Source organism: Cucumis melo, chromosome 2 (genome assembly GCF_025177605.1).
Source record: "Cucumis melo cultivar AY chromosome 2, USDA_Cmelo_AY_1.0, whole genome shotgun sequence".
Lineage (NCBI taxonomy): Eukaryota > Viridiplantae > Streptophyta > Magnoliopsida > Cucurbitales > Cucurbitaceae > Cucumis > Cucumis melo.
This window is the reverse complement of record NC_066858.1, coordinates 2,868,655-2,896,438: the sequence shown is the minus strand read 5'-3', so window position 1 is coordinate 2,896,438 and position 27,784 is coordinate 2,868,655. Positions and strand designations below refer to the sequence as shown.

General features: G+C 31.8%; 1 protein-coding gene across 6 annotated transcripts; it reads right to left on the bottom strand.

Moving 5' to 3' along the window:
- Window positions 1-857: 857 nt before the first annotated feature.
- On the bottom strand, window positions 858-19,443 carry LOC103492407 (alpha-aminoadipic semialdehyde synthase). Of its 6 annotated transcripts, none has more exons than XM_008452765.3 (26): window positions 19,286-19,401; window positions 19,078-19,182; window positions 18,371-18,627; window positions 18,197-18,283; window positions 17,982-18,111; window positions 17,367-17,540; window positions 15,764-15,846; window positions 14,361-14,477; window positions 13,579-13,654; window positions 12,843-13,014; window positions 12,547-12,643; window positions 12,053-12,219; window positions 11,344-11,398; window positions 11,113-11,253; window positions 10,220-10,561; window positions 9,940-10,020; window positions 9,716-9,781; window positions 7,082-7,199; window positions 5,915-6,044; window positions 4,232-4,311; window positions 3,790-3,948; window positions 3,225-3,456; window positions 3,016-3,124; window positions 2,033-2,194; window positions 1,878-1,947; window positions 858-1,243 (listed from the first exon to the last, which is right to left on the bottom strand). In XM_008452765.3, the coding sequence occupies exons 3-26, from the start codon at window positions 18,617-18,619 to the stop codon at window positions 1,188-1,190; spliced, it is 3,153 nt and encodes a 1,050-aa protein (XP_008450987.1). In that variant the 5' UTR covers window positions 18,620-18,627; window positions 19,078-19,182; window positions 19,286-19,401; the 3' UTR covers window positions 858-1,187. The 6 variants fall into 6 exon arrangements, with proteins under 6 accessions (XP_008450987.1, XP_008450986.1, XP_008450989.1 ...); XM_008452764.3 differs by having other exon boundaries at window positions 19,083-19,182; XM_008452767.3 differs by lacking the exon at window positions 19,078-19,182 and having other exon boundaries at window positions 19,286-19,443.
- Between the last annotated feature and the right edge of the window lie 8,341 nt (window positions 19,444-27,784).

Genomic DNA, 27,784 nt, shown 5'->3' with positions numbered 1-27,784 from the left:
AAATATACACCTATATGTGTATTTGCAATTAATATTTATGGTTGCTAGTTGATGGATATTATTTTATTACTTGATTCATATAGTGTTTATCACCTCCTCTTTAATTTTGCATCATGTTTATTTGGAAATATAATGCATAAATGATAATCTAAAAAATATTGAAAAAGTAATCCCACTCAATTACAGTGTTGTCGACTACATTAGATTTGACTGGCATTGCATTCGAAAATGATATAAAACCTAATAGAAGATACATTTACCTCTTATTAATACTAGTATGGTTAGAATATTGAATTTGTCACGAATCGGTTACCATTGCAAATACCATGATTTAACCTTAATAAATTTAATCAACAAGATGTATTTAAGTACAGTAGAGTGGAAAAAATTTGTAATAAACTTTCTTTGATACATACATCGATAAATTTATTAGGATTAAGTTTGTACAAATTATATGTTTCTTTAGGCGTGCGTGTGTCATTCTTTAGTTCTTTTTAGTTTTACGCTGAAGCAAAATTGTAAAAATTTAAGAACTACCTAAATTTGCTCAACATGACATGACTCGAATCAATTGACATAACACTGCCCACATATATTTTTTAATAAAATTGCATCACTTAATTTTTTAGTTTTTAATGTAAGACACGAATTTGCAATAAAAGGAGTCGATCAATTTGATTTATAAGCAAAGTGAAAAAGGAGAGCATTACTTGCCATAAATTGTTCTTTTTATACTAAATTTATATAGAATGTAAAATTCTACCTCTCGTCATGAAAACCCCCAACTCCAACCCCATCATAAAAATTCCTCTAAAGAATTGTTAATTTCTCTTTGAGATGGAACGAAAAAAGAGAGGTTAGAGGAAATTCTCTAACAGAGAAAAAGATCCTACGACTTTGAAAGCTTTAGTTTGAAGAGATTACATGAAATGAGTTTCAATGCTAGAGGACTAGTATCGATAGAAACTCTATTGATAGATTTTAGCGTTACAATTGCTAGAGATCAAAATTTTCTGATGAGATTCTAGTGTAACGGCCACATATAAATAATTTTTGAGGGTTGTTTTTGAGTATTAGATCAAGATGATAATTGATTTCCATGTTACTATAGTAGGATTTTAGTTATTTATTACTATATTACTTTGCTAGGTGATTGTACCCTTTATTATTGTGAGAAAGAACCAAAGCTAGGATTCAACCTTCTCTGTTAGTTTGAAACCATATGCTTGTAAAAGATCCAAGGCTGCAGCATGACCAAAAAAGAGAAGAAGAAAAAAGGTTAGAAAGTTTGATAATTTCTATGAATTGTAAGTTTGATTTAAAGTAATTGAACAAGGAACTTTATTGGATACAACCCTTCACCATTGGTCGAGTGACAAAAAGCCAATTTCTTAGTCTACTTCATGGGCTGATTACCTTGACTTGCCCTATTGGCCTTTATGAATCTCATATCAAGTACTTGATTTTATTCCTTTTAAATCACGAATAAGATTTGTTCAATAATCAGCTCTTGAAAACTAAGCCTACAAACATCTCCTTTACTTCAAATATTCAATATTTATACTTTTACCAATGTTTTAAAATGCCAATTGTGTATTGAAAATTAAAAAAAAAAAAAAAATAGTTTTTGAATATTTGTTTTTTTAGAGTTTGACAAGAATTCAACTCTATTACAGAAAGATGAAAGAAAATAGAAATAACTTTTAAAAAACCAAATAATTATGAAACCTTGGTCATTAAGTTAAGTTAAAGTCGAAGTAAACTAACCATATTTTTCATGGTAAAAGACTTAAAATGCTTATTTTCCATGCATTTCATGATTAACGATTTAAGAAATGTAAACCCAAACTAGAAGAAAGTGATACGGTTGCACTAACCTGGAATATAAACTTCAGATTCAATGGGCCTTAAAACTCCACGAGTCTTGATTTTGTTTGTCAGTAAAAGCTGTATTGACATATTGTAGCAACATTACTCAAAGTTGAAGCTTTAATCAAGATTGTGGTACAAAAACAAGTATAGGTCTCATTACCAAAGCCCCAATAGCAGCTGGAATACCAACAGTAAGAGCCATTGCACTGGTGCTCTTTCCATTCATCGTCGTCCCGAATTCTAGTAACGTGGCCTTGCGACATTCAGTTTGTTGATCATCTGGTGTTGCTACTTGTATTTCATGATGTAGAAGTACCATATCCTGATCATCATAAGAAATGAACTTGTTGTAGAAATATTGGTAAATATGTTGATATTATGCATTAATTATATCGTAAGAGGAATTTTTGCTTCCTCTTCACCTACACGTAGAAAACCCAAGAACACGAAGGTTCTGAGAAATCACAGGGCAATAGTCTCCTAGTACATCTACTAACGGAAAATGCAAACAATAGTTCGATGATTATGGTAGAAAAAGTAAAACAAGCATACCCTCAGCACATTCGAGAGAGCAGAGAATCCTCTGCAAGGAAGACACTGCTCTCACCAGATTCTTCACACCTACCGAACTCCCAATACGGTCCCACTAACTAGTTTGCCCCCTTGGAGTTTCCAGTCATACCTCTTCTCTCTCATTATCGGAGGCCTCATAAAGAATGGTTGTAAAATTTTCAACACATCCAAAGACTAAGAAAGAAAATCTTGGATAGAAATTCTCCTATTCCTTTTCCAAATAAATATCTACTCAGCCTCACAAGTAACCCTGAAAATACCAAACTTTATTTTGCACTATAAGGTCTTTCATTCGTTTGATCCTACGACAATTTAATTGAAAGCTGAAATAAACCTAACCCCAGGCCTTCAAGTAGATATCTTTATTTTTCGAAATCTTTCAAATAAAGGCTGCTCACTTTGGACTGATGATCAAAGATGGGAACAATAGAGCATTCCTCTTTTTATGAAATAGAAATTTTGCCCTTTTTTGACATCAAGTTACCAAAGACAAACCAGACAAACATAACTTTGTGATAAAAAATTCACATAGTAATGAATGAAGATTAACAAGGAAAAAGGAAAGTGTACCTGCTCATTTTTCGAGTAGGTTAACCTTTCTTCCATTCTGTAACAGGTAACATCAAATGCACTTTGGCAAGATGAAGGAATCTCTGTTGGCTCATGAAGTCCTAAGAATCTGATCCATGGAAAGGGTAGATCCATTTTCATTGTTAGCCCCTAATGCAGAAAATAGAATTTATCTTTTGACAAGAAAAGGAATCACAGGAGCTGCGTACACGATTGTTTTGGCTACTTTTACAGCAGTTTCTTGCACCTTACATAGTCCACTTGAAATAAGGCTCTCACTGATGGCCTTCTCTCCAATGGTGGAGCCACTCGAGACTCCCTTAATTTTGAGAAGCTCAAGCAAGAAATCTCGAAACAGTGGTCTCCCGTTCCTAAGAAAGGAATGAACTTCTGCGTCTAGAAATCCAATTCTTGCCAAGGTTCCCATCACTTCGCTAAAACCTATACATATTAACTATAAATGAGTTACAAAAACATAATTTCTTAAGTTGAAATCAGAATAACCTATGTGTGACTTGCTACTAAAGAGCTTATTACACAAAACTAAGTAAAGCCTACTGATTGCAACTTTCTCCTCTACTGTCCTCAAAAGCATGGAAAATGTAACAGTTTATTTTCATATAGACCTGTGTCTCATATTTAACCAGATTTTCTCTAAGATTTATGGTTACACTCAGCTTAACTTTCATAGTTAACCAGATATCCTCAAGATGTGTCAATCGAGGTTTTTAGTCTCTTCAAGAAAACATGTTTAAAAGCCATGAGAGAACATACCTTCATAGCGTAGGGTTCCTCGAAATATGGTTGATGCCTCATGCCCAATGCCATATACATCCCCATAAATTAAGGAATTTCGATTTGGAATGCACTCCAAAGCAAAAGCTGGAAGGTCAGGTAAGCGTAGTCTCACAGCAGAGTCATAAAGATCCTTTCCTGCCAGTTTGAAAAGGTCGAGTAAATTATCTTATCAAGAAGTATTAATAAGAAAAATGTTAGGTTTACTGCTAATATATCTTCTTAACACTATAACTATGAACAGAATACAAAAATTTTGACCAGTTGACTGTTAAGTATCTAAACTAAAGAGTTTAAAGCTCGTAAGTTGTATACTCCATTAACAGAAGGCATATTTTCTTGTGAGCAAGAAAATGATAAATAAAGTGCAGAGTCAACATATTCTCGTTGACTCAATTTTTGCAGAGTGTTGACAGCTTACCTTCAACTTTTACTGTTTTTCCTTCGTATTTGTATGTAGCTGGATTGCTTCCAGCTCGAATAGCCCCAGCAGGATTCCAACTGACATATTTCAAAAAGTAAGAAATGTTACTGAATTTCCATAAAATTTGATGATGCTTTGAATAGATGTAAAATAAGTGACTCTGAGAAATGACCCAGTTTCACAAGGATTAGTCGTAGAATATTTAGTATTGAAGACCTTGGACATTTTCATGCATAACACGTTTTCAAGAGAATCTGACTGAAAAGAGTGCAAATCAAAGCAACCGAAGTAGAGAAATATACTAGGATTGTCTTGGAAACTTCTACTGTGAACGGTAAGATTATGAACATGTTTAAGTTTTTTTTACAAACAGAGCCTTCTTGGCCTCTTAGAAAATAAACTTTGTGTCACATAGGCCGGCAGGTTAGTGGCTTAATATGATTATAGGGTCCAACATTTATTTATGTTAGAATTATTTTTGGAAAGAATAATATATAAGATTTTATTTCCTAAATATTTCCTAGATATTTTCCTTTCTTACTCCTATTGTACTCTATTTATTCTCTCCCTTTGTACCTATTGTATTCATATCAGAAAATAATAAAACTAAAAACATCGTGGTTTTTCTCCCGGTTCTCGGGTTTCCACGTAAACCGATTTCGGAGGTCCTATGTTCAAGCCCCTGCATTGTTGTTTCCTCCCCAATTAAAAAATTAATTTCCACTTGTTGGGCCTTTCAAACATTTCAGTCCACAAGTGAGGTAAAATTGATTTCCACTTGTTGGGCCTTTCAAATATTTCGCCCACAAGTGAGGGGGAGTGTTGGTGATTTATAATTAAATTTGCCTTCAAACACCAGCTTAAGCTTTTGGGTGAATTGGCAGTTTACTAATTTACATAGAAGACATCATCCATGCTAAGTTTCTGGTGTACTCATCAGTTCACTCGCTCACGTTTCAGTCGTTCAAATGAATACAATCTTCCATCAATTTAAGTATATGGCACAGGATGATGAATTTTCTGCCCCATCTTGTACAGCATGCTCACTCATGTACAACATTAAGTTAATCCTCAGAGTTAAACTTGTAATTTCCTCACGAAAAATTGACTTTAAAACTAAAATTAAATTTCCCAACTTCCAATAATCACTTTTTACTCTATCAAGCTTGAAGTAAGAGTCAATGTATGTTCCTCTCCAATCTTGACCGAGTATTTATCTATGCCAACATCTTCACAATTTGAATATACCAGACTGCGGAAATTTTTAATTTGCATTCCTACATGTATTGTAAAATCTTACCCGGTTTATATTAGACGATTAAACGTTATTTTCAATCAATTGCCATTTAAAATTTTTAGAACATAGAATCATTAACATATTATTTCAGTTTCCTAATCCAAATGCAAATTTATTTATAAGATATCTGAAAATTCATAGATACTAAATTTAGCTTCTAAGAGTTTCTTAAAAGTATCATCAGCACTGTTTAAAATTTAATTCAGGAAAAATGTAGGTACAAGCACAACTCCACCTAAATTTTCATAGGTATAGAGAGAAAATACACAAGTTTAGTGATAGCATTTATCAATTCTGCACGTTTGTTTATGATTCACCTTTTTAAAATAATTTAGAGTCATCAAAGTTCTAACTGAATTAGGACAGATCGTTCAAACAAGTACCTGAATTTATATGCCAATGGATTGTTTGCTGATTCTGGAGATGGAATTCCCCCACAGTATGACATAAAGGACTTTACTATCCTATTTTGGAGATGTGACTCATTGATCATCTTCATTGCTAACATATGATCTGAAGCACGGTCCATCAAAGCACAAATTGTGAGGGAAAAATAAATTTTAAAAAAAGTTACATAAAAATATTATCTCATATGACAAAGTCAAAGGCCTTTAAGAAATTAATGAATATGCTACCATTTTGCAGCTCTACCCCACTGATTTTTAAACTTGTGGACTACTGACATAGTGAACTAGAAAATACAAGTCTTTTTCTATCTGTGTAGTCTGCCTACTTAATTTTACACAAACTATGATTCAGATGTGATGTTATCAGAGACATATCCCTTTCCACACTTCACCTTTTGAAAAGGGAACACTTGCATGGTCTTTCTGGTTTTTCTTTTAAAAAAAAAAAAAGAAAAAATGAGTAGGGTTTCTTTTTTAGAAAAACTAGTACCCAGCTTATGCAATAACTCATTTAGACTAGATATTTCTTTTTCTTTTTTCTTTTCTCTAACCGGCATTATGAAGTTCTACTTATAAAAATTATAGTTAATTAACAGATGCATGCTGATTACATCATTATGTGTATCTAGTGGAGAAGTTTACATATCAAAGAAATTTAATAGCAACAAGAAAAGATTAATGAAGAAGGGATACAAGTAATGTAATAAGAAGTTTGAATGAAAGTTCATTTTCTTGGAAATCCATTTTGCACTCATGGTTCTTCGAAGGACAAATAATATTATTATTGGACGGCCTCCACAGAGATGTTACTCTTTGGAAGGTAGAAGTAAAGAGCTGATGCAAAAGTAAGCAAGGTTGTCAGGGATGTATTGTTATCTATGTTTAATGATCCACATGCTGCAGAATCTTCTATAACCAAATGTTAAAGGGTACATGAAAGAAAATTGTCAGTCAATAAATGAAGAATGAGTGAAATTGTACCAGAATTCTCTCTACTCTCACTGTTCTAAAACCAGAGAAGTATGTAATTTTAAAATCTAGATTAGTCAGCCAAACTTAGTCCAATTCAAAAGATTACATGGCAAGGAAATCTTTCAATAGCATTAGCCGTTATGATAATCTAGAAGAAAAGGTTTAGACTACCTATTCCAGGATCCAGACCCATCTCCCCAAGAATTGTTATACCAGCATTCCTAGCCTTTTCATCTAGCAATGTCATGGCATCATTAATGTAGCTAGCAGTGACTAAATGCTTCCTAAGCTGCAAACAAAAGAAATCATGTCTAAATTAGAATACAGAAAAGAAAAGAAAAAACAATGCGTAGTTTCTTCATGTCTAAGATCAAAAACAAAAGCACAATTCTTACTTATAAGACAAGATCAAATTTAAAGTTAAATAATAATAATAAAACAACAAATGAACAAACAACTAGCAATTATCCTTACAAATAGAACTCTCTTGACATTTTACCCAATATTCAGATTCTTGGACTCTGAAGCACGAGAAAACAGCATAGATTGCCAATTACAGTTGGTGTGAACTCTCTCCTTCGTCACCCTATAGTCCAAAAACCTCTTTCCATCTCCATAAAAATAAGTCTAACAAAGACACCAATCATTACAAAATAAAACAGGTTGAAGAGAGGGATTGTTTACCTGAATGACTGATGTAGTAGGAATAGGTATTGGTATTATGGTCAAATCCTTAAGTTATTAGGATCAGGATTAGGAATAATTTCTTTGATTTATTAGGATTAGAATTAGTTTCTTTTATTATTTGGCATTAGGATTAAGTTGCTTTTATTAATTAGGATTAGAATTAGGATTAGTTTACTTTTGCTATAAATAGAGTAGTTGTCTTCTTGTATTCACAACTTGTGGGAATGAAAACGACGAAAATATTTTCTATTTCGACAATTGAGGAAAAATCGGGAAATAACCCATCCAAAATTTCAAAGACGGAAGAAAACATGATCATAACTCTAAGCGTTGAAATGAAAATCATTAACAACAAAAAATGGGGAGCAACAAAATTCCCTACTTTGGACGAAGAAGATGAAGTTGGCAGAGTTGTAGAGGAAACCAAACCAATCAAAATTGATGCTTTTGAACATAAAAATGAAGAAACAATTTTCTACGAAGATGAAGATAAATTTTAGGCTACACTAATCCCGGATGGATCACAATTTACGCAAGAATCAATGAAAAAAAAAAGTAGCAATACAAAGTGAACGTTTTCACGATTCTTTCACAAATATTCCTTTTTTGAATTAACCTTAAATGTCCAATTGTCCATAACCCTCTGAAGTACCAAGATGCCTCCATTTGACCGGCTTACTTTTCTATTTTTACCTTCATTTTTGTTTTAAAACTCGAGGACAAGTTTTTTGGGAGGGATAGAAATGAGTAGTAGGAATAGGGTATTATGGTCAAATCCTTAATTTATTGGAATCAGGATTTATTAGAATTAGGATTAGGATTACTTTTTTTTCTTTTATTAGGATTAGAATTAGCTTCTTTTATTTTTTAGGATTAGGATTAAGTTTCTTTTATTAATTAGGATTAAGATTAGTTTACTTTTGCTATAAATAGAGTAGTTGTCTTTTTGTATTCCCAACTTCAAAACATTAATAAAATTCTCTCATTTGAGTGACACCAATGACACTATTCATTTAAAGAAAATAAAAAAAGAACCTCAGGCTTTCCATTGAATTAAATAGAGAAGTTAGAAAATCACAGACAGTTCGACACCCAAATTCCCCACTTACAACTGAAGCATTTAATCCATGACCCTTAATCCAACAAACCCAAGATTCCACAAGATTATGGCTCTTTCAAAACTTCTACCCTATTCAAACAAACCCACTCACACTCAACGACACTCACCCAAGGCTAGGAATGAGATAGGGATGGCAGAACGTTGCATACCATCCCACTCTCACATTCTTTAAAAGTTCCTCTTTTTTTTTTTTTTTCCTTTTAATTAAAAACTAAACTTTTTGAGAAAAAATGAGGAAAAATGAAATGATACAATGACATAGAAAAAATAGAGGCCATAAAAATAGGCAAACTACAAGGGCCTCCAATCAAGTAAAATGAGATCTAACGAATAATTACAAAAAATTCAGTGAGAAGTTTAAATTCCTCTCTTTTAGTAGCCACTTGTTTTTTTTTTTCACCAACCACTCCTTGATAAATTGTTGTCATATGCATTACACTTTCTAGTAGTTTCTTGTAACATAAACTCTCCCTTCCTTGGGTTCAACTTCCTACTGCCATGATCCTCGTAAAGGATATACTCTTTCCTTACTGATGTCTTGCACAAACATCTTTAAATAATTTTGTTTTTTCTTATTTCATGTGGTGCAAACTTCAAAAGTACAAAAATCTAAACATATTATCCACAAAAAGATTGAAACATCTTCTACCACAAGTTTCTTAAATTACGTAAAAAACCAAAATAATAAAATAAATATTCAAAGAGAAAAGATCTAGGCGACATCTTTACATAGTTTAATTCCTTAACTTCATCACACGTTGTGATGATAGCTCAACTGATTAAGACATATATTATCGGTCAAAAGATGACAAGTTCAAGTCCCCGCACCCCACATGTCATTGTTGAACTCAACCTTCTTCTTCAATGCTCATCAAATATAATAAACTCAAAGATATGAGGTGAAAACTATATCATTTAACGCTATATAGCAAAAAGCCTCGATGAAAAGAATGAAGTACAGTATATAAAAAATCATATGATTTATCACTAGATAGTACCTCAATACATGCATTTGCTACAGTAAGATGGCAACTGGGTGGAAGCAGACTTATAACAACTTCAACCTGAAAACGAGTCAGACAAACACAAACTGATGAATAACACGTTGCTGCAACACAATGCTTATAGCATAAAGCAACATGTATGCATTTTTATTTTTTACTTGTCGAAGATATTTCTCACGATAAAGGATATTTTGAAGAGAAAATGTGAAAGTATGTACCTGTGAGATATACATAAAAAGTTTCTCAGAATCCGTAATATCAAGCTCAACAGCTGTTGCATTAGCGATATCTTCAGTTATCTAGAATGGCACTCAAAGACAGATCAAATGCACGTAAGCTAAATTGTACGATATGCATGAACAGCACCCTATCAAAGTAGGGGAACGTGCACACTTTTCACAAAGTCCATTTGTCCTATCCTGTTACTCTTACCATGCAGTATAAAGCCATAATATTCTAGTAGTAACATTGGTTAAATGCAATTATAGAATTTTTTACCTCTTTTGCATCCTTTAGGTAGAGAGAAGCAACGATTACTTCAATATCATTCCAATCTTCAGCATACTGTTCAAGAAAAGTTTTCCAGAACTGACAACATGAATTTCCACTTGATGCTAGGAGGTCAACAGCTGGATAACAAACCCGACCTGCTCCAAGAAGTAAAACAGCAGTCTTCCTTTTTACATCTTCACTTTTAAAGCCACTCTCTTGAATCTTACCAACCTTAAGAAAAATCTTGTTTGTCTCATTATTTACGAGATCAAGATTTTCTTGTGGATTAGCCATCCGACTTAGAGAGTGAATGATCTTATCCAAAATCCCTATATCATCAGCACCAATCTGCCAAAAGTAGGATGATCACTTAAGGAAAATATGAATCAAATTAATGTCTGCATAGGCATCGAGGAACTTGTCCAACTGATTACAGTACCAAAGGGGAAAAATGGTTTATCAGACCGGAAGATCACACAAAATAATAAATTTGAATGGCAAACGAGGGCTTTAAGAGAAAGAATACAAATTGATGAATAAATTGCAATAATATACTTTCAAAACAATGTTTTTTTTTCCTGAGCACCTGAAAAAATATTAAGAACTACTAACAGAGACACGAATATAATCCAAATGCAGCATATCCTGGATCTATAATTGATACATACTTCACAAGAATTTGATTCCAGCAAGTATAAACCCCTTTTTATCGGAATAAGGAGAAAACATCCAGTTCAATTCAATCAAAGAACTCTAAGAAATGAGATACAGTTAATTAAATAAAAAAAAAAGAGATACAGGCATTAGTACTGCTTGACCTCAAATGAGGATTTCGAAGGAAAAAAAATTAAATAAGATCAGTTTTATGACACACTAAACTGAGTTGGGAGCCTGCTTACTTCAAGGTCTGAGTGTGACATAGCATTTGCATTCTGGCCCACTTGACAGTGAACCAAGTGAAATGAGCCACCAGCTGCTTCAATAATATCTAAGGCCTCATTTATTAGAAATTGATCGAACAAATGGCCACTCAGAGACACCTGGAAGAACAAATAAAGTTAGGATTTAAATTTGTGGATTATGGGTAAACCTGAGAAACAATATCTAATATACATCCTTCAGCCACCTACCTGTATATTGAACATTTTGTTGGAGTGGCCATTGGCAATATCCACAGAAGATTCTCTGAAAGTTAAGAATAATAGAGATGTAACTCAAATGAGAGAATTTTATTAATGTTTTGAAGTTGTGAATACAAGAAAACAAATCCACTATTTATAGCAAAAGTAAACTAATCCTAGTCCTAATCCTAATTAATAAAAGAAACTTAACAAAAGCAAACTAATCCTAATTAATAAAAGAAACTTAATCCTAATCCTAAATAATAAAAGAAACTAATTCTAATCTTAATAAATCAAATAAACAAATCCTAATCCTTATCCTAATAAATTAAGGATTTGACCATGATAACCTAGTCCTACTACATCAAATAGTTTCAGTTATTAAAGAAAAGGATAAAGCATAGCATTAGCCATTAAAACGTGATCTTAGAAAGTAGTTATACGTTAATAGCCAAGTATAATGTTCAGATGCTTATTATAAAAGGAAAAACAAGCGCTCAAGATGCACTGTTATACTTATATGTCAAATGCCTTCCCAGGCTCTTGGACAATTTTTCCAGTTATATGTGTGGTCAAGTTCATTGAATTCTGAGTTTTAACATCAACTTCAAGAAAATCCACATGCAGTCATCTGGGAACCACACAATTATGTAGTGAACTGAAGATGAGCACACACAACTCAAAATAAAATGGCAAGGTGGTGAATACAGAAGCATACTCAGATTCAGACTTCCGCATACGTGGAATATATTCATACAAGGAGGTTAGTGCCCCTCTATGAGCTATGCAGGCTCTCCTCAAATGCATGGGTAACTCTAGAATGTCAACCACAGAGGCAAGACTGCCAACAAATGTCGATAGGATGTCTCCAAAATGCTGGGAGGCCTTTCAAAAATAAAAGAATTTGTTAAACAAAGAGAATTAAAAATACATATAAAAAATAAAATATTATTTTTATCCCTCTTTGCAGTCATCTATCTACTGTGTATGTAAAAATCTAGAAGTGGAGTTAAAATGGTATAACTCTTGGGGGATGAGAGGAGAAGGTGAGGGGGGCACATTATGATATTTGGTACAGACTCTAACGGTGGATTATCAACTAAATTAAGTATTCGTGATTTACTTCCCCCCACCCTCCAACCCCACCACAAAAAAACGAAAACAAAAAACTCCATGGAATAAATACCCGGAAAAGAGAAATATTCCATTCACCTCTTTGGCAAACTCTGTTGGAAGAATGTCAACAGCTGAACATATCACACCATTGCCTTCCAAATCATGGTGGTACGAATCACTAATATGATCATATCTGAAAAGTGCACATTTTTTTACACGTTCAAGCACATAAAACGATGACACTGAAGTATCCACAACAGAAAACCAGCCAAATTTCTAGGACCCTCAAGCAATATGGAATTTATTAAACAAAATTAATGATCACAATAAGAGGAGATAGAGAGGGAGTGATTGTCTAAAGACTCTAATCCATGAATATTAATCTTAGGTACCGGAAGAAAGGAGAGTCGATTGACGTTGTCTGATTAATGAATTCTATTGAACCCCCTACATCACAAGTTATATCTGAAATTCCAACAAGAGGGCATCCGCTTCTCATTAGATCTTGAAACTGCAAGGTGGTCAGCAACCGTGGAAATCTTCCCTCCCAATACATGCAATTTACTACAAAACAGCGAAGAAATTGGCAAAATGTAGCAAGATAAGTATGCTGTTGTATCCAACCAACATAATCCTGCCTCATTCTAGTACAAGTATCCAGTAATGAAGCATTATATAATTGTTCACTGAAAGTTCATTTTCATTATATAAGTGAGAATATTTCCATCATATAACGTCAAGTTTTATAAAAGGGGCTGCACAATGAATGGACGATCTACACTTGATATGGGAATAATAAAATCACATGCATCACATGAAGATTAGAAATATTGTAGAACAAAAGAAATGGAAGATGTTGCCCACAAATCCAAATGCAAATGCAAAATGCACCCCTTTCAATTTCAGTTAAGCATGCAGGCTTGTAGCTACAAAATAACCAATCATCTCTTTAATAAAGATTAATAGTGAATGGGTATATATTCAAGTAAGATCCAGAAAGTAGGAAAAGAAAGTAGAAATGGGAAAAGGTAAAGATATCTGACTTCCACTATGCCAGTTAAAACAAAAAGATGTGAGTAAATGTATCTCAGTTGAAGTTAACAAGGCAATAAGGAAAAGAAAGCATACCAATAACAGAAGCATATGGAGCTATCCTTTCATGGAATATAGGTCTATATTGGTCTGGATGAGCATAGTAATCAACCTGAAAAACAAAATAAGAACTGAAATTTAGGTTCATTTTCTCCCATAAAACCGCATACAAAGAAAAAGGCATGCAAAGACATTGAAACACTTAATTGCAGACAAAGAAGGACTTTATAGGAAACCCAGATGTTCACAAATGAACTTAGATACAGGAAGTAAAAACTTAAAGCAATGTAGTCATCTGGGGAAAGGACATGCCAAAAGGCTTTAAAAGGCAATATATCATGAGACTACATAAAACCCATAAGAAATAATTTTCCACGACTGAAAGTAGATTCATGGCATAAAACTTCTCACTTTGCAACTTTCTGATTCAACCAAAGGTATTTTGATAATACCACAGCATCAGAGTCTATAACTACCAGAAATGTAACAGATGTATCATTGGGGAGACATGTCGTGAATAATTTTCATAAACTGATTCCATATTTTCTTTATTATACCACACTTATGTTCTAATGTTTAAGAATGATGTGGCCGTATTCTTGTGGTTTCTACATTGTACGTACATGATTTTTGTGTTGCAAATTTATCTGAAACTACACGACCCTTCTTTGATCAATCCATCCACTCTCTAATCAATTGATTTTACCATGCAAAGCAACTGATATTTTGTATATTTTACATTTCAAAAAGAAAATAGGAAAATTCCAAATACCAATCACAAATTGACTCAAGCGAAAGAAAGGTGGATAAAAACTTACTCTATCATATTTTTTTGTGGAATCTTTGTGCTCAACCATGTGTTGGCAGCTCACAACACAACCAAATACTTGGAAGACCCTCTTTTTTGTTGCTCCATGTTGGCGAAGTTCCACATTCTAAGAACAGTGGTAGAAAAACTGTTGAGCATTAAGTATCTAAAAGTAACTCAAAAAAATTAAATTATCCTCCAGATAGAACAAGAACGTGCTAAAGTTCTAGTGAGTACGAACAAGCATTGGTTTAACAATGTGTACATTGAAAATTTCTCTTGCATGTAATACAATGCAATTAACCACTAGTCAGTTTGAATCTTGCTTGATTCAAATTATCCCTGAATGTGATCTCTGCCAAAGGTGAAATAATTAACGTCCTTAAAATGATGAGGATAATGATAATAGATAATTTTTAAGAAAATGAAGGTTCCAATGATGAAATTTTTTTGATAAAATAATAAAAACATTAAAAATTCTACATGCTGATTTTACCAATCAGTGTATTAAAGTCAATATCAGAAAATAAGCATCTCTGTAGCAGAAGATATATGATGTTTAACATAATAGAGAGCATCTAATGTCAAGAAAGGATGGCCACAAAGACTGAAAAATATCTGAGTTCATAGAGGAGATTGTAAACTTATTATGTACATGGAAAAGTTGTAGATTTCAACTACCTTATTTTTCTTTCTGCAACAAGTATGTCAAAATTGCAATGACATAATAATGAAAAATAAGGCTAGGTCATTTACTCCAATTACAAATATAATAAGTAATTAAGATCAATTAATATATTCATTCTTAAATATTTGATGTTCAATTCTTTAAGACACTAAAAATAAGATGTTGTCGTTCTAAGAAATTCAAATTTCACATTTTTCAATAATTTATTTAACTTCAATTTTAAGTAGCTTATGGTTTCTACAAACTACAAATATGTGTCAAACAAATAGATGACAAGTCTTTTTAAAAACTGTTCTCAATTTCATTTGAGAATTTATTCATTGTATCTATTTCTCATGGTGGTAAAATGTTATAAGGGAAAAATTATATAGATACTAGACAATGAAGCAACAAGAAGGGGGAAGAGTGAAGACAAGTAAAGAAAGGAAGGATTTGTGAATTATGGATGTTCTAAGAACAGTTATAATACATTATCAAGTCAGAGCACTCCCCAATTCCATTAAATAAAAGTCGACATGTTGGGTAACCAATGTTTCTAATAGGCATATGACTGAGGAGGAGAACCCATAATACTGCCAACACCTTCACCTAATGGTGCTGGCTTACCTATCACCAACTTTGAATTTTCAACTTGCTTGACAACAATCAACTGGTTCATTATTGAAATGAACAACTATGTTAAATCATTTGTGAATAGGATATGTGAAGGGGTACCTGAAACCCACCTTCCCACAAATTTCTGGAAGTTTACTCGGGTCCACAAAAGTGTGAGGAAGAAGCTTGAAAATTTCTTGTGCTCCATGAGAAACTGCACAGGAAATCAAAGGGAGATCAAATTCGTGGAGGATGTATGCAAACCAATGTAACGGTCACTATCTGAAGGAACTCTACTTTCTTTACTGTAATTTCTCTTTATTCATGTAAGAATATCAATTACAATCAGAAAGAATTGAGTAGAACTCAATTCTTTTCTCTCACTATTGTCCTTCTATCTTTCAAGAAGTTACAATAACAACACTAACAGATTTTTCATGCCCTTTCCCACCTAACAGAAAACTATTTATACTAACCCTTTACCGACTTATATCTATTTCACACGTGTATAATGTGTGATACAAGCTATTTCTTTCTCCTACTGTGAACATACTTAATAGGGGGTATGAGAAACTTGAAATTTGATATCTATTTCACACGTGTATAATATAACATAATTGATACATGAGAAACTTGAAAGTCAATCAACCATGATTCAGTAAGTATGCAAGCCAATGTAACGGTCACTTTCTTTATGAGATAATTGCATGAGAAACTTGAAAGTTGATCTGTCAGTAATATGATAGTTTGAAACCAAATGTATTTGCATATTAGGATATTGCTTTTCTTTTTGGAGTTCATATCTGTCGATAGTATATGCCAAAACTAATTGACCTATTTTCAGGTTGTCCATATCAAGGTAATTTCATTGATGCACAAGTTTACAACTTTCCCGAAAAGCTGTAACAATTCTTTTTGGGATCTGGCTTATTTCGATCTGTTGCTCTTTTTAATTTCTTTGGTATGTAAGATCACAAGATTATTCTCATAAAGCCAATCGAGTATAGCTTAGTGGCATCAATTACTAACCCAAAGGTCAATTATTTGATTCTCCACAGATAAACAAACAAAAAAAAGTTCTTTGATTGGAAAAGTGTATTAAAATCAAAATAGTTAAGGTGCCTGGGTATTGGTAATCCTATTCGTTGATGTGAATATATCGAGAGTATTGGCTGTGGCTAGGGAGATATTCTCGTGAGTCTACTTCATTTTGTTTGTGTCAGTCAAAGTGAAAAAGGGGTTTTATAAAATGGATGAAATTTTAACATGGCGAAGTTTAATTTCTGTGGTTGTTCTTGAGGTAGTTCGATTCTAAACATTTGCAGGAGGTGGGACATTCTTGATGTGGGCAGTGTCAGCCCTTCATCTGGTTTTGGGTGAAAATGAAGGTTTGTATATTGTATGATGAAAAAGCATAGTGACAAATTATCTAGAAACGACTTTTACTTCTCATTTTTTGTTTAACCAAAACTATAAACATTTAAATTTTGGAACTATTCTTACATCTTAGTGTTCTAAATGCTTGATTTTCTAATATTTTCATTTTTCTCAAAACATTTTATGAATTAATACAATATCTATTTCTATAACAAAAAAATATCATCCAGTATGATTAGTCATGCATTAAAGTTTGGGTTGGGATTATAGGGAGAAAACAATTGTGAGCAGCTTGTGGATTTGTAGCTCTAAATACTACGAATTATGAAAGAACCAATCAATTAAAATATATAATACCATTTCCTGAACCAGTAAACACAATGACCAACGGACAAATCTCCGGTGGCAAGCCCTGTGTTGCAATCTCCTCGCCCACAGATATCACTGCAGCCTTTGCAGCAGCCAGGGATGGATACATGTATGACATACCCAGCGACAGGAACGGAGTGGAAATTCCAAGGCTCAAATATCCTGCACAGATAACCATTTTTGGGATATTATCATTGTTTATTATAACAGAGCATCCAACTGTCCCCATGTTTTGCATATGAAAGGGAAAAAATCAAACTCGAGAATTCTGAATGCTTTGAATGTTTGATAGATTTAAAGGATTTGAAGTGGGCAAGAAGAAGACAGAAAATGCAGAAACAAATTGAGTTTTAGGTGATGACCACTAATACAGAATCAAATTATTGAAGAGAATTTGAAGATAGATTCTTGTGGTTTCTATAAGAAAAATTTCACTGATAACAAAGTTTAGATAGATGAATTAAGTTAGATTTATTGTCCCAGCCTACTCAAAGTGACAAACCCCCTCCCATCTTCACCCCTAAATATATTTCTATCGAATTGACAAGACAGGAAAATATCACAAATCAAACGTTAAAAAAGTATTCCAGGAATGAAGCATACTCTGTCCTAATCCATGCAAAATGTCTATAAATCCAGCTCTGCCAGCAAATTTTCCAAATGCAAGTAACCTTTTCCCGTGATCTCCAACTATAAGCTCATAATCATATAATGATGCCTTTTCTGATAATATCTGAATGCCAAATAGAAGATTAGAAGAAAACTATTTGTCGAACGGAATGCACAGTTGTCAAGTAAAAATCAAACAGTTGTGGCACCTTATCTAGTAAAGGCATGTTTTCCTTTTGCGCTTTGTGAGTGTGGGAGAAGAAGCCATATGCTCTATCAGGAAGAATCATTTCCAGCTGCCAAAAAAACCTGAATCAATCATCTGTTCTTTGCAATATAAATAAACAAAATGGGCAAAGGTAAATAAAAAGAACTTATCACACCTTGGGTTGTTTGACACCCAGAATGAGACCGCATTCTGATAAATCCTCAGAAATTTCACAGCCTACATCCTCGTATTGAGCATCATGATAGATGCGTTTGGTTGATGGCTGAATAATTATACGAGATATTCCAGTTTTCTGCCTTCCTCCATGCAGAAGTCGAGCACAGTGTTCTGGTGCTAGAGGCACCCTTCTTTCCCACTTGTTACAAGACTCAGATAGAATCCCAACAACTCCGTTCCCGAGCATGGCATCAACTACAGTAGGCATAATCAAACAACAATCATCACTTTCATATACATTCCACCAATACTAACGAACTGCTACTAAATAAAGCTCCAAAATAGCAGCTAATCAAAAACCTCATAAATTCCTTTTCATCTTCTTTATCAAGATTCTCTTACAATTGATGCTATTGCACGTTTAAATTTACTTTGCAAAACTTTACCAAAAGTCATTTTCATTTCGATTCAAAAGTACGCAAAACATTAGACACGGTCCTGCACATGCACTCCCTCCTCCAACACATATACATGCATAGCAACCGGACTACTTTTTCCCACAATCAAGCAAAAGAAAAACAAAAATCCTGAAAAATTAATAAACGCTTCGTCTCTCACTCCACTTTATCCAAAACCAGATCGAAAAAAAAACGAAAAACACGTACAAAAAGAGGAGAACGAAAAACACAAACAAACACAACTCACATTACCAAATGAGTAAAATTAATCGTATCCTATCCACAGCGTAAAAGTCAAAGCACCGAAATCAACAAATCCAGAGCAGATTTTCACGTTCGAATCTCTAAAGAGCTATACAGTAAATAATCAGAATCGCATCGCATAGAGAGAACCACATGAAACGAAATGAAATGAATATTCAATAATGCTGAGTGAAGAGATTTCAGAAACCGACGAGAGATAAGGCTTCGTGATGAGACAAATGCGTTGGGAGAAGATTACTTGCAGTGCACGGATGTCTCAATCGCCTGTCGTTGCGTCCGCCGTGGAAGAAAAATAGGAGTTCAGTTGATTTCTTTCTGTGTATATGAACGGAGAAGATGTGATTAATTTAAAAGAAATAAGAAATTATTAGGTGGATATGCACACGTACGATTCAAATCTGCCACGTGTCACAATTATCTTGAAGTCCTTTTAAAGATTAAATAAAAGAAGTTAAAAGTTTCATACGTGCTATCATCTATTTACTGTTTGCCACGTAAGCAAAACCTTAGTGTATGGTTCCCTAATACCATATATATATATATATATATATATATACACGTATGTGTAAGATTAAAATACGCTTTGGTTTTATGATATTTAAATTTAGTATTCGTAACATAAAAATAACAAAATATTGAAACTATTTTTGAAATATAGCGAAATTCATCCATCTTTATAAGGATTTTTTAAATTTTTGTTATATCTTATAAATAATTATATATTTTTGCCATCTATAATAATTTTTTAAAATATTTTTAATTTAACTTTGTTTAATTTTAATAAATCTTAACTTTATCCTTTTTTTCGTTTAAAAATTATAATAATAATTTTCAAGCAAGAAAGTAGAATATCGGAGTAAATGATAATTGACAATGATAAAGTTTATGAAAATGTTTTGAGTTTTGCCTTTTTATAGTATTATTCCTTCCAAAGAACTTTGATAACACAAGTTATATCTTTAAGCACTCAAGCTTAAATCAGCGGGATCAGCAAAGCAATATTCTTTTAAGCTTTTCACTTACAAACAAAAATGTCTACCTCGAATCTAGAGCTGTTTTGTTTTTGTGTTTTTCTCGCTACTACTTTTGACGTTTTGTTGTTGAACTATGCAATGTGAATTTTGGAGTAGAACCGATAAAACGATGATGGTATTTGTGTTTGTTTGTTGGTAGTTGTTCGTTTAATTCACACAAACCCCAATCTCTAAAGTACTTTTCAATTTATATGAAACAACTAATATAATCGATTTAATTTTATCGAAAAATTATATTGAATAAGATTGGATATTGATATTCATGATAAAGAATCCGTTAGTATTAAAAAAATTCTAAAAGTAAGATGCATCCAATGAATTCAATAGGACAAAAAAAGTTGGGATGAGGTTACGACACGTGGAGGTTGGTGGGTGGAGCCCGCCAGCTAATAACTTTCTTTTTGGGTTTTGGATTTTGCTGACAGGTCATTTGCTTGCTTACGTGATCCATTTATCCACGTATGTATATAATTAATATAAAATTACCTATCACGTGTTTTGCCAAATTTATCAAAGTGCTTTTCCAACTCATTTAACTTTAGGAGCGTTTAGGGTTGCCAACTCAATTAATTGATGATACATATATGACGAGAAATGATTTATGATAGTTTGCATTTTGAATGGAGATTATTATAGTCTGTGTTGTAATAATTTACATTTGGGACGTAGACTATTATAAAATGTTTTAATAGTCTGCATCTAGGATGCAGACTATTATAACACACAATATCATAGTATGCATCCCAAACACAAACTTTGTGTTGTTGGTTTTTTACAACTTTTTTTTCCCTAAAATATATATTGTAGACCCAATAAACAATTTTCATAAATTGATTTTATTAAATAATTTTGATTATGATATGCATTCAGTAAATTTAGCATCATTCGTGATATTTCATGATTTTTTTTTCATGCATGTATATTATACATCGAATTAAGTAAGCTTCTAATTATGATGTTCCTATCGATAATTTAAGCTTCAATGTTGCGTTTACACTATTCTTTTTTTTTTTCATGCATATATATTTTTCATGAAATACAATATTTTTCTTCAAAAGCATTTTCCTTAACCTTCTTAATTACGACGATTGCTATTATTAAATCATTACTTTTCACCATTTTTTTTATTGTATATATATGGTACATCAAATGAAAAAAAAACTTTTTAATTACGATGTTTATATCATAAATTAAGTTTAGATCTTTCTTTTGCACTAATCTTTTTCTCCATGCATATATATTTTCCACGAAATACAAAATTTTGCTTCAAATTAATTTATTTAATCTTCTTAATTACGATGTTCATTTCATAAATTTAGCTTGAATTGTTAGTTTTCACTGATTTAGTTTTGACGTACACATGTAATGAAAAACATATAATTACAAATTGATATTATTAAAATTATTTTACTAAAAAAATAAAAAAACGTAAAAATGAAGAATTATCGAATATATAAGTAAACAACAAAAAGAATAATTATAATGCATATATAAGAAGTGAAAAAATCTACGATAAACCTACATATATAATTCAAGAAGAAAAAAAAGAATGAAAGAGAAAACCAGGAAATATTAAAAAAAAAAAGTGTTAAAGAAACAAATTAAAGAAGAGAAGAGAAAAGGAAAGTGGAGTCCACCTTTGAAAATTTGAAAAGAATTTGGAAAAGATTGGGGGATTGAGTGTGGAAGAGTGAAAAGGAAAAATGAAGTATCCTTTCCCCAAAAGTGGCAACTCCCTCGTAGTTTGGATAGAAAGAAAAAAAAGGAAAAATCTACTCTAGAAAAATGGTAAAAAAAAATTAAAAAATATTTTAAATAACAAAATCCTCCAAATATTTACAAATATAACAATATGTCATCATCTTTGAATTTTGTAATGATATATTTAAAATAATTCAAAAAATTAATGTCAAATATTCTCATGGCAATTTTTTTTCAAAAACTCATTTAAGTAGTTCTTTTTGTTCTTTCGAGATTCTATAAAAGTTAATAAAAATAAAAAAACTTATCTACTTTCAATGACTTATTTAAAATTGTGTTTCTCGTTAATGGAAACCCTTTAAAATTATTTTTACCGAATTTTCAAATATTTCATCCTACAAATATGTGAGGAAGGTAAAACTTTGTGAAATAAAATAATAGATCATAAACGAGGTATAAAATTTGAGTTGAGTTATGTTTAGTTTACACATTTCACAACATGTTCAATGACTTTATTTTGTCGACTTCAATGTTATTTAGTATCGAAGACTCTTGTTTGTAGAGTAATTTCATATTTCACTTTTTACTTTGATGCTGTAGTAACTTTTTTTTTTAGTAACTTTGCAAATAAAATAATATCAAGAGTAAAAATACTAAATTATTTTGTTTACAAACTTACTAATTTAGAATCTTACCAAATTAATAGTTTTGGTTTCATTTATGCTCCACAAATTTAAATCAAACCACAAGTTAAGTAAACTTCCATTCAATTTGAATCATTTTAAATTGGGTACAATCAAAATTTCATCCCCAAATAAAATTTCATATTTTACAGAGTCTATTTTATAATTATATTCCAAAATTAAATTTGTACATATTTTGAGATTTATTCATATAAATTTTTAAAAGTGTAAATTTCAAATTTAAGTGGGGTTAAATTAAATTGTTCAATTATGAATATTATTTTAAATTAATGACTGAGGTAAACATATTTATTTATTTTGTTTGAGTTGATTAATTAATTAAACTATATATTAGATAACAATAATGAATTGATTATTGGTTTTATCAACAAAATTATAAAACATTAAAAATATCGAATTTGTTTTAAAATATAACATAGCAATGACTTGTAAAGTTGTAGTGCGCACAGCCTAAATCTGAACATGATTGATTGATTTCAATTACATCACTAAAGTTTAAGATAAGTTTCAATTATGTATTTATCATTTTAAAAGTTTTATTCTAACTTACCTTTTGAAATTGTTTCACAAAGGTGTTTTCTAATTAGATTCTTCTTTACAATTAAAGAGTTAATGTGATGTGGAGGTAAGTTTGCCACACAAAAGAGTAAAAATTTTCCATCCTAGCGAGCCCTAATTTATCAATGTAAAAAGTGTGATTGAAACTTCTTTCGAGTTGATTCTGAAAATGTTATGTATCGATTTCTTATCTATAATTTAGTTCACCTTGTTAGTTAATCTTAAATTGATATTTATCCATCATATGGATGACCTAGATCATTTTTGTTATATTTTATTTCGATTTGAAATCTACTATAGTTATCGATGTTAAAATTTGGTATCAATAGTAAATTTATAATAATCTGAAGGATCAATAAATTAGATAAGTAATGAAATTGAGAAGTTAAGTATTTTCAACGTACCCTATATGTTAGAATCCTTCTCAATTACATAGAAACATGGTTTCATAATAACAGTCATTCTTTAATTAATTTCTCAGATCATTAATCAAACTATTACTAGACTACGAGTTACTGGGATTGGAGTCAAGCATCAAAGTAGCTTAGACATAATTTTACCTCGTGTGTGTGGTGTGTGTGCGCGTGTGCGTGTGCGTGTGTGTGTGCGCGTCGACCTTCTTAATTCCCATGGCTCAAAATGATGTATTGGACATGTTAGAATTTATGTCATAAAACTCATTGTTTGTAATTTAAAATTATATTATGTTCAATAAAATTGTTATTGAGAACTTATTAGTGAAAATAGAATATTATAGTATTGAATCGAATTAACTAAAGTCCCGAGGCTATCTGTGAAAATTTGAACTTTATGTAGAAACATAAATGTGGATCTAGTTCAAGTTTATAACTCAAATGGTTCGCAATGTATGAATAAAGTTGGACGTTTTTTTCTAGGAACATTATGGATGTGACCCACTTTGTAGTTAGTACAAACAATATGATCCTGAATCGTTCATGTAGAGACATGGGAGTGGAGACATCATATATGTAAAGAGTTTGCATAAGACTGGAACCATGAAATAGTCACTTTTAAGTTGTAGCACCGTTGACTATATAAGCTAACTATTTCGGTTATGATGACCTAGGTAACTTAATCTTAATCCCGAGCTAACTATGAACTTTTGTTTAAACAGTATTATCTTTAGATCTCCATAGATGAGGACAGCTCAACGACGTTAGTCTAATAACCCTTCCATTTTAGGGGTAAGATCATATGGATGGGCAGAGACATTGGGTGCAAGACGAAATTTCCTCTTGCCTGTTTTAGGGTTAGTAGATAGGTTGTCCCTTAAGGACTAAATCCAAATCTTAAACAAGGGATACCACCCTCTCATTGGCACGAGAGAGATTTGATTTTTAGGTTGAACCTTAAACCAAATGTTCAATAGTGGATCAGTGGGACTTAAGAAATAAGATGCAGTCTCGAGGGTAAAACGATATTTTGACCCAGTCGAGGTTACAAACAACCTGTGAAGGATAACTTATTGATCATGGTTATATCAGATGGACAGAAATATATCTATAGTGAGGGAGTGCAACTACGGGACTTTAGTAGAATGACTCGTTAGTTAACAAATGTTGATTAGCTTAGTCTAAAAGGGTTTAGCCAATTAATCTCGGATCATTGGAGCCCATGATCTATAGGTCCATTAGGTTCCCCTGGTAGCTCAATGGAATTAACTTAGAACAATATGTTGAAATAATTTGAATAGTTCAAATTAGGTAAAGAGAGAGAAACACACGAATATATATGATATAGGCGTTGGTCATAAGTTTGAGATAGAGCTTTACGTTTGAATGTGATTTAAATATAAAAAATATGAATATGGATTCATATTCGAAAGCTCGAAATTGATTAAAATTGTCAAAGTTGTGAAAAGTCAAAATGTTAGACTTTTTTTAAAAAAGTCAAACTTTGATCGACTTTATATTCAAATGTGATTTGAATTTCAGAAAAAAGAATACTGATTCATGATGCTCAAAAGGTCAAAATTAGTCAAGACAGACAGAATGGTAAAAAGTCAAAAGGTTGACTTTTGACTTTAAAAAAACAAAAGTTTGACTTTTACTTAGTTGGTCAAATGGCCCTATTGCCCTTAAACTAAAGTTAGTGGAAAAATTCAACATTTTGTTGGATAATCCCAAACACTTAATGAGACAAGTGTTTACATGTGATGAGACATAGGGTACAAGATTAAGTGGTATGGGAGGTGTTAATCTTTGGTAAAATTCTTTCATTCATTATGCATGTCACGATTTTATAAAAAAAAAAAAAAAAAAAGTTTTGAAAATCATTTTGGGAATTTTGGAAAAAGTTTTAGAATTTATCCAAATTTCCTCACCTCTCTCAACTAAAACCAATTATAAAGCCTCTGATCAATTTCGTTGCTCAAATCTCCTAAATTGAGTTCACCTCTGCTTGAATGTGAGAATTCAATACTAACTATAACTTCTTGACTTTTGAGCGTGCGATTAACACGAGGGTGTTCTGGTTCATATTGCACATGTTTTGATTTATAAAGACTATCTAGACCAAAGTGTTAGAGATAGAGAGTCACTTAGAATATCTATGATTACGAGATGTGTCTCTTCTTTCACTAGAGCCAATTGGTGAGAACATGTTGCATATTATAAAGCATGCTCTTGGATACATGTCTTTATCGACTTTTAGTGCCAGTAGAAGATTATTAGGACCAATGTCTTAATGTCTCATAGTTAATTAACTACCTGATTGTTATTTGATTTAATAAAAAATATGCAATATTAAATTTCTATCAAAGATAAAAATTTAAGGTTATTATATATAACATGTATTTAGTTGATATAGAAGTAAAACATGATCAAATAATAATCTAAAAGGTCTATAGTATATGAATAAATTTATGTGACTTTTTCCGATGATGCAATCAAGCTTGTCGAGTAAATTTCATCAATAGGACCACATAGAAGGAATTATCTACAACTCACATCTTTCCCAAAAACACGAAGACCTTTTAGATTCCCACAAGTCAGATCATTGCCAGAGCTATGGCAAGGAATATCAATAACATATAAATATTTTATTAGAATTAAAAGCATACGAAAACGTATAAATAAGTTAATCAAAACGTGGGATCTCATCGCTTCTACTTCGGATCAAAATGTTTAATCATTTCAATATATACATTTGAGAAAAATTGCAAATCACACAGACATATAAGAAAAAGTTATACAAAATATGATGACCATTATGAACAATGTCTCGACATATCTAATTTGTAAAACAAATTGCTCAAGTAGTAATATGAATTATGAGAGGATGTTTTGTCGAGTGCTTGATATGAATAGACAAGGAATAAAACCTATTCAAAAATTCATACACCATGCATATGTATAATTTACGATTCTTTATCGTATCAAATTTCTAACTTCATCTATTCTTTTTAAAAGAAAAAGGTTGGAAAATGTATATTTTAAAACAAATTTAAACATTAAAATGAAACATATGAACATTTATGATCATAATTAAAAGTATAACCTAAAATTCGAAAACATTTGTTTTTTTAATTTATTCTTAAATAAACATTGCCAACTTTGTTTATAAAAAAATAACATAAAGGAAGGCAAGAGTGGTTTTAAAACAAAAATAAAGTTGAAGTCTACAACAAAGTTTGAGTATATTATACACAACCTTTAATAGTAATGGTGTGATTTGGCTTGATGTAGCAAATAGCCAAACAACAATTTTTGGTCCTTCCCCATGCTCAATCTTGTAGTCAAATTTACATGCATGAGTCATATATTGGTCCCTAGTCCCAATATCACATGTGCCCAACCAACTTTTCTCATCTATCAAGTTTCTTTACATGTTTTTTTTTTTTTTTTTCCGTGTTGTTTTAATTTACTTGTGTCTTGATTTTAGATTGTGACGTCTCTCTCATTTTAAATAGTCCAATACCTTTGCAAAAAATAAATATATATCATACTTGTTACTCAATTCACTCAAAAGGCAATTGAGTTTTAACCTAGTGGTAATTGACATGATTTTTGTTCTTGGAGGTCAAAATTTTATTCCTCATCCCATAATTGTTGTACTAAAAGATCACTGAAAGAGATGATTATTTTATAGTTGTTTGAATTTTGAAAACTATGCTGCTTTGGTCCATGAAATTAGCTTTTTAGTTGCGAAAATTTGAAGAATAGGTACATTTTGCATTGAGTTTTCAAAATGTAGTCTTTTAATCTTCAAACTTGCGAGAATAGCTTAAAAGGTTTTTGAGGTATTTTTTTATTCTTCTTGAAAAATAATTATAGGGCAATTTTTTCCTTTTTCTAGTTCTTAGAAAATAAGAAACAAAAAACGGAAAACGAAAATATTATCAATCCAATCCATAAAAACTAAATTATAGTTTAAAGATCATAAAGACTAAACTCTAACTTTTTATCAAACTACACGAAGATGAAATATAATTAAACCAAAAAATATCTTTTGTTTTTATTTTCTTCATAATCATCTTCTCATGTTATTAATCCAGCTGTTATTTAGAAAAGTAGACACAAAAACACAAGCCGAATGTTTATTAATATTTGGGCTCTTGGGCTTCCAAGAGTGGCTCAAATAGCAATAGTCATTGGGCCATTTAGTCCAAGTCTCGGCCCAAATTTTGATCACTCTTCCTCACGAAACTTCCCGGGTAAGCCAATTCTCCATT

What these genes read in the sequence shown, in the direction of transcription:
- LOC103492407 (XM_008452767.3), bottom strand. Translation starts at nt 18,619, where the DNA reads ATGCTCGGGAACGGAGTTGTTGGGATTCTATCTGAGTCTTGTAACAAG. An exon ending in AAAGTAGCCAAAACAATCGT is followed by an intron (nt 3,125 to 3,224) that starts GTACGCAGCTCC and finishes TCCATGGATCAG; the next exon opens with ATTCTTAGGACTTCATGAGC. An exon ending in CCTACTCGAAAAATGAGCAG is followed by an intron (nt 2,195 to 3,015) that starts GTACACTTTCCT and finishes TATGATGATCAG; the next exon opens with GATATGGTACTTCTACATCA.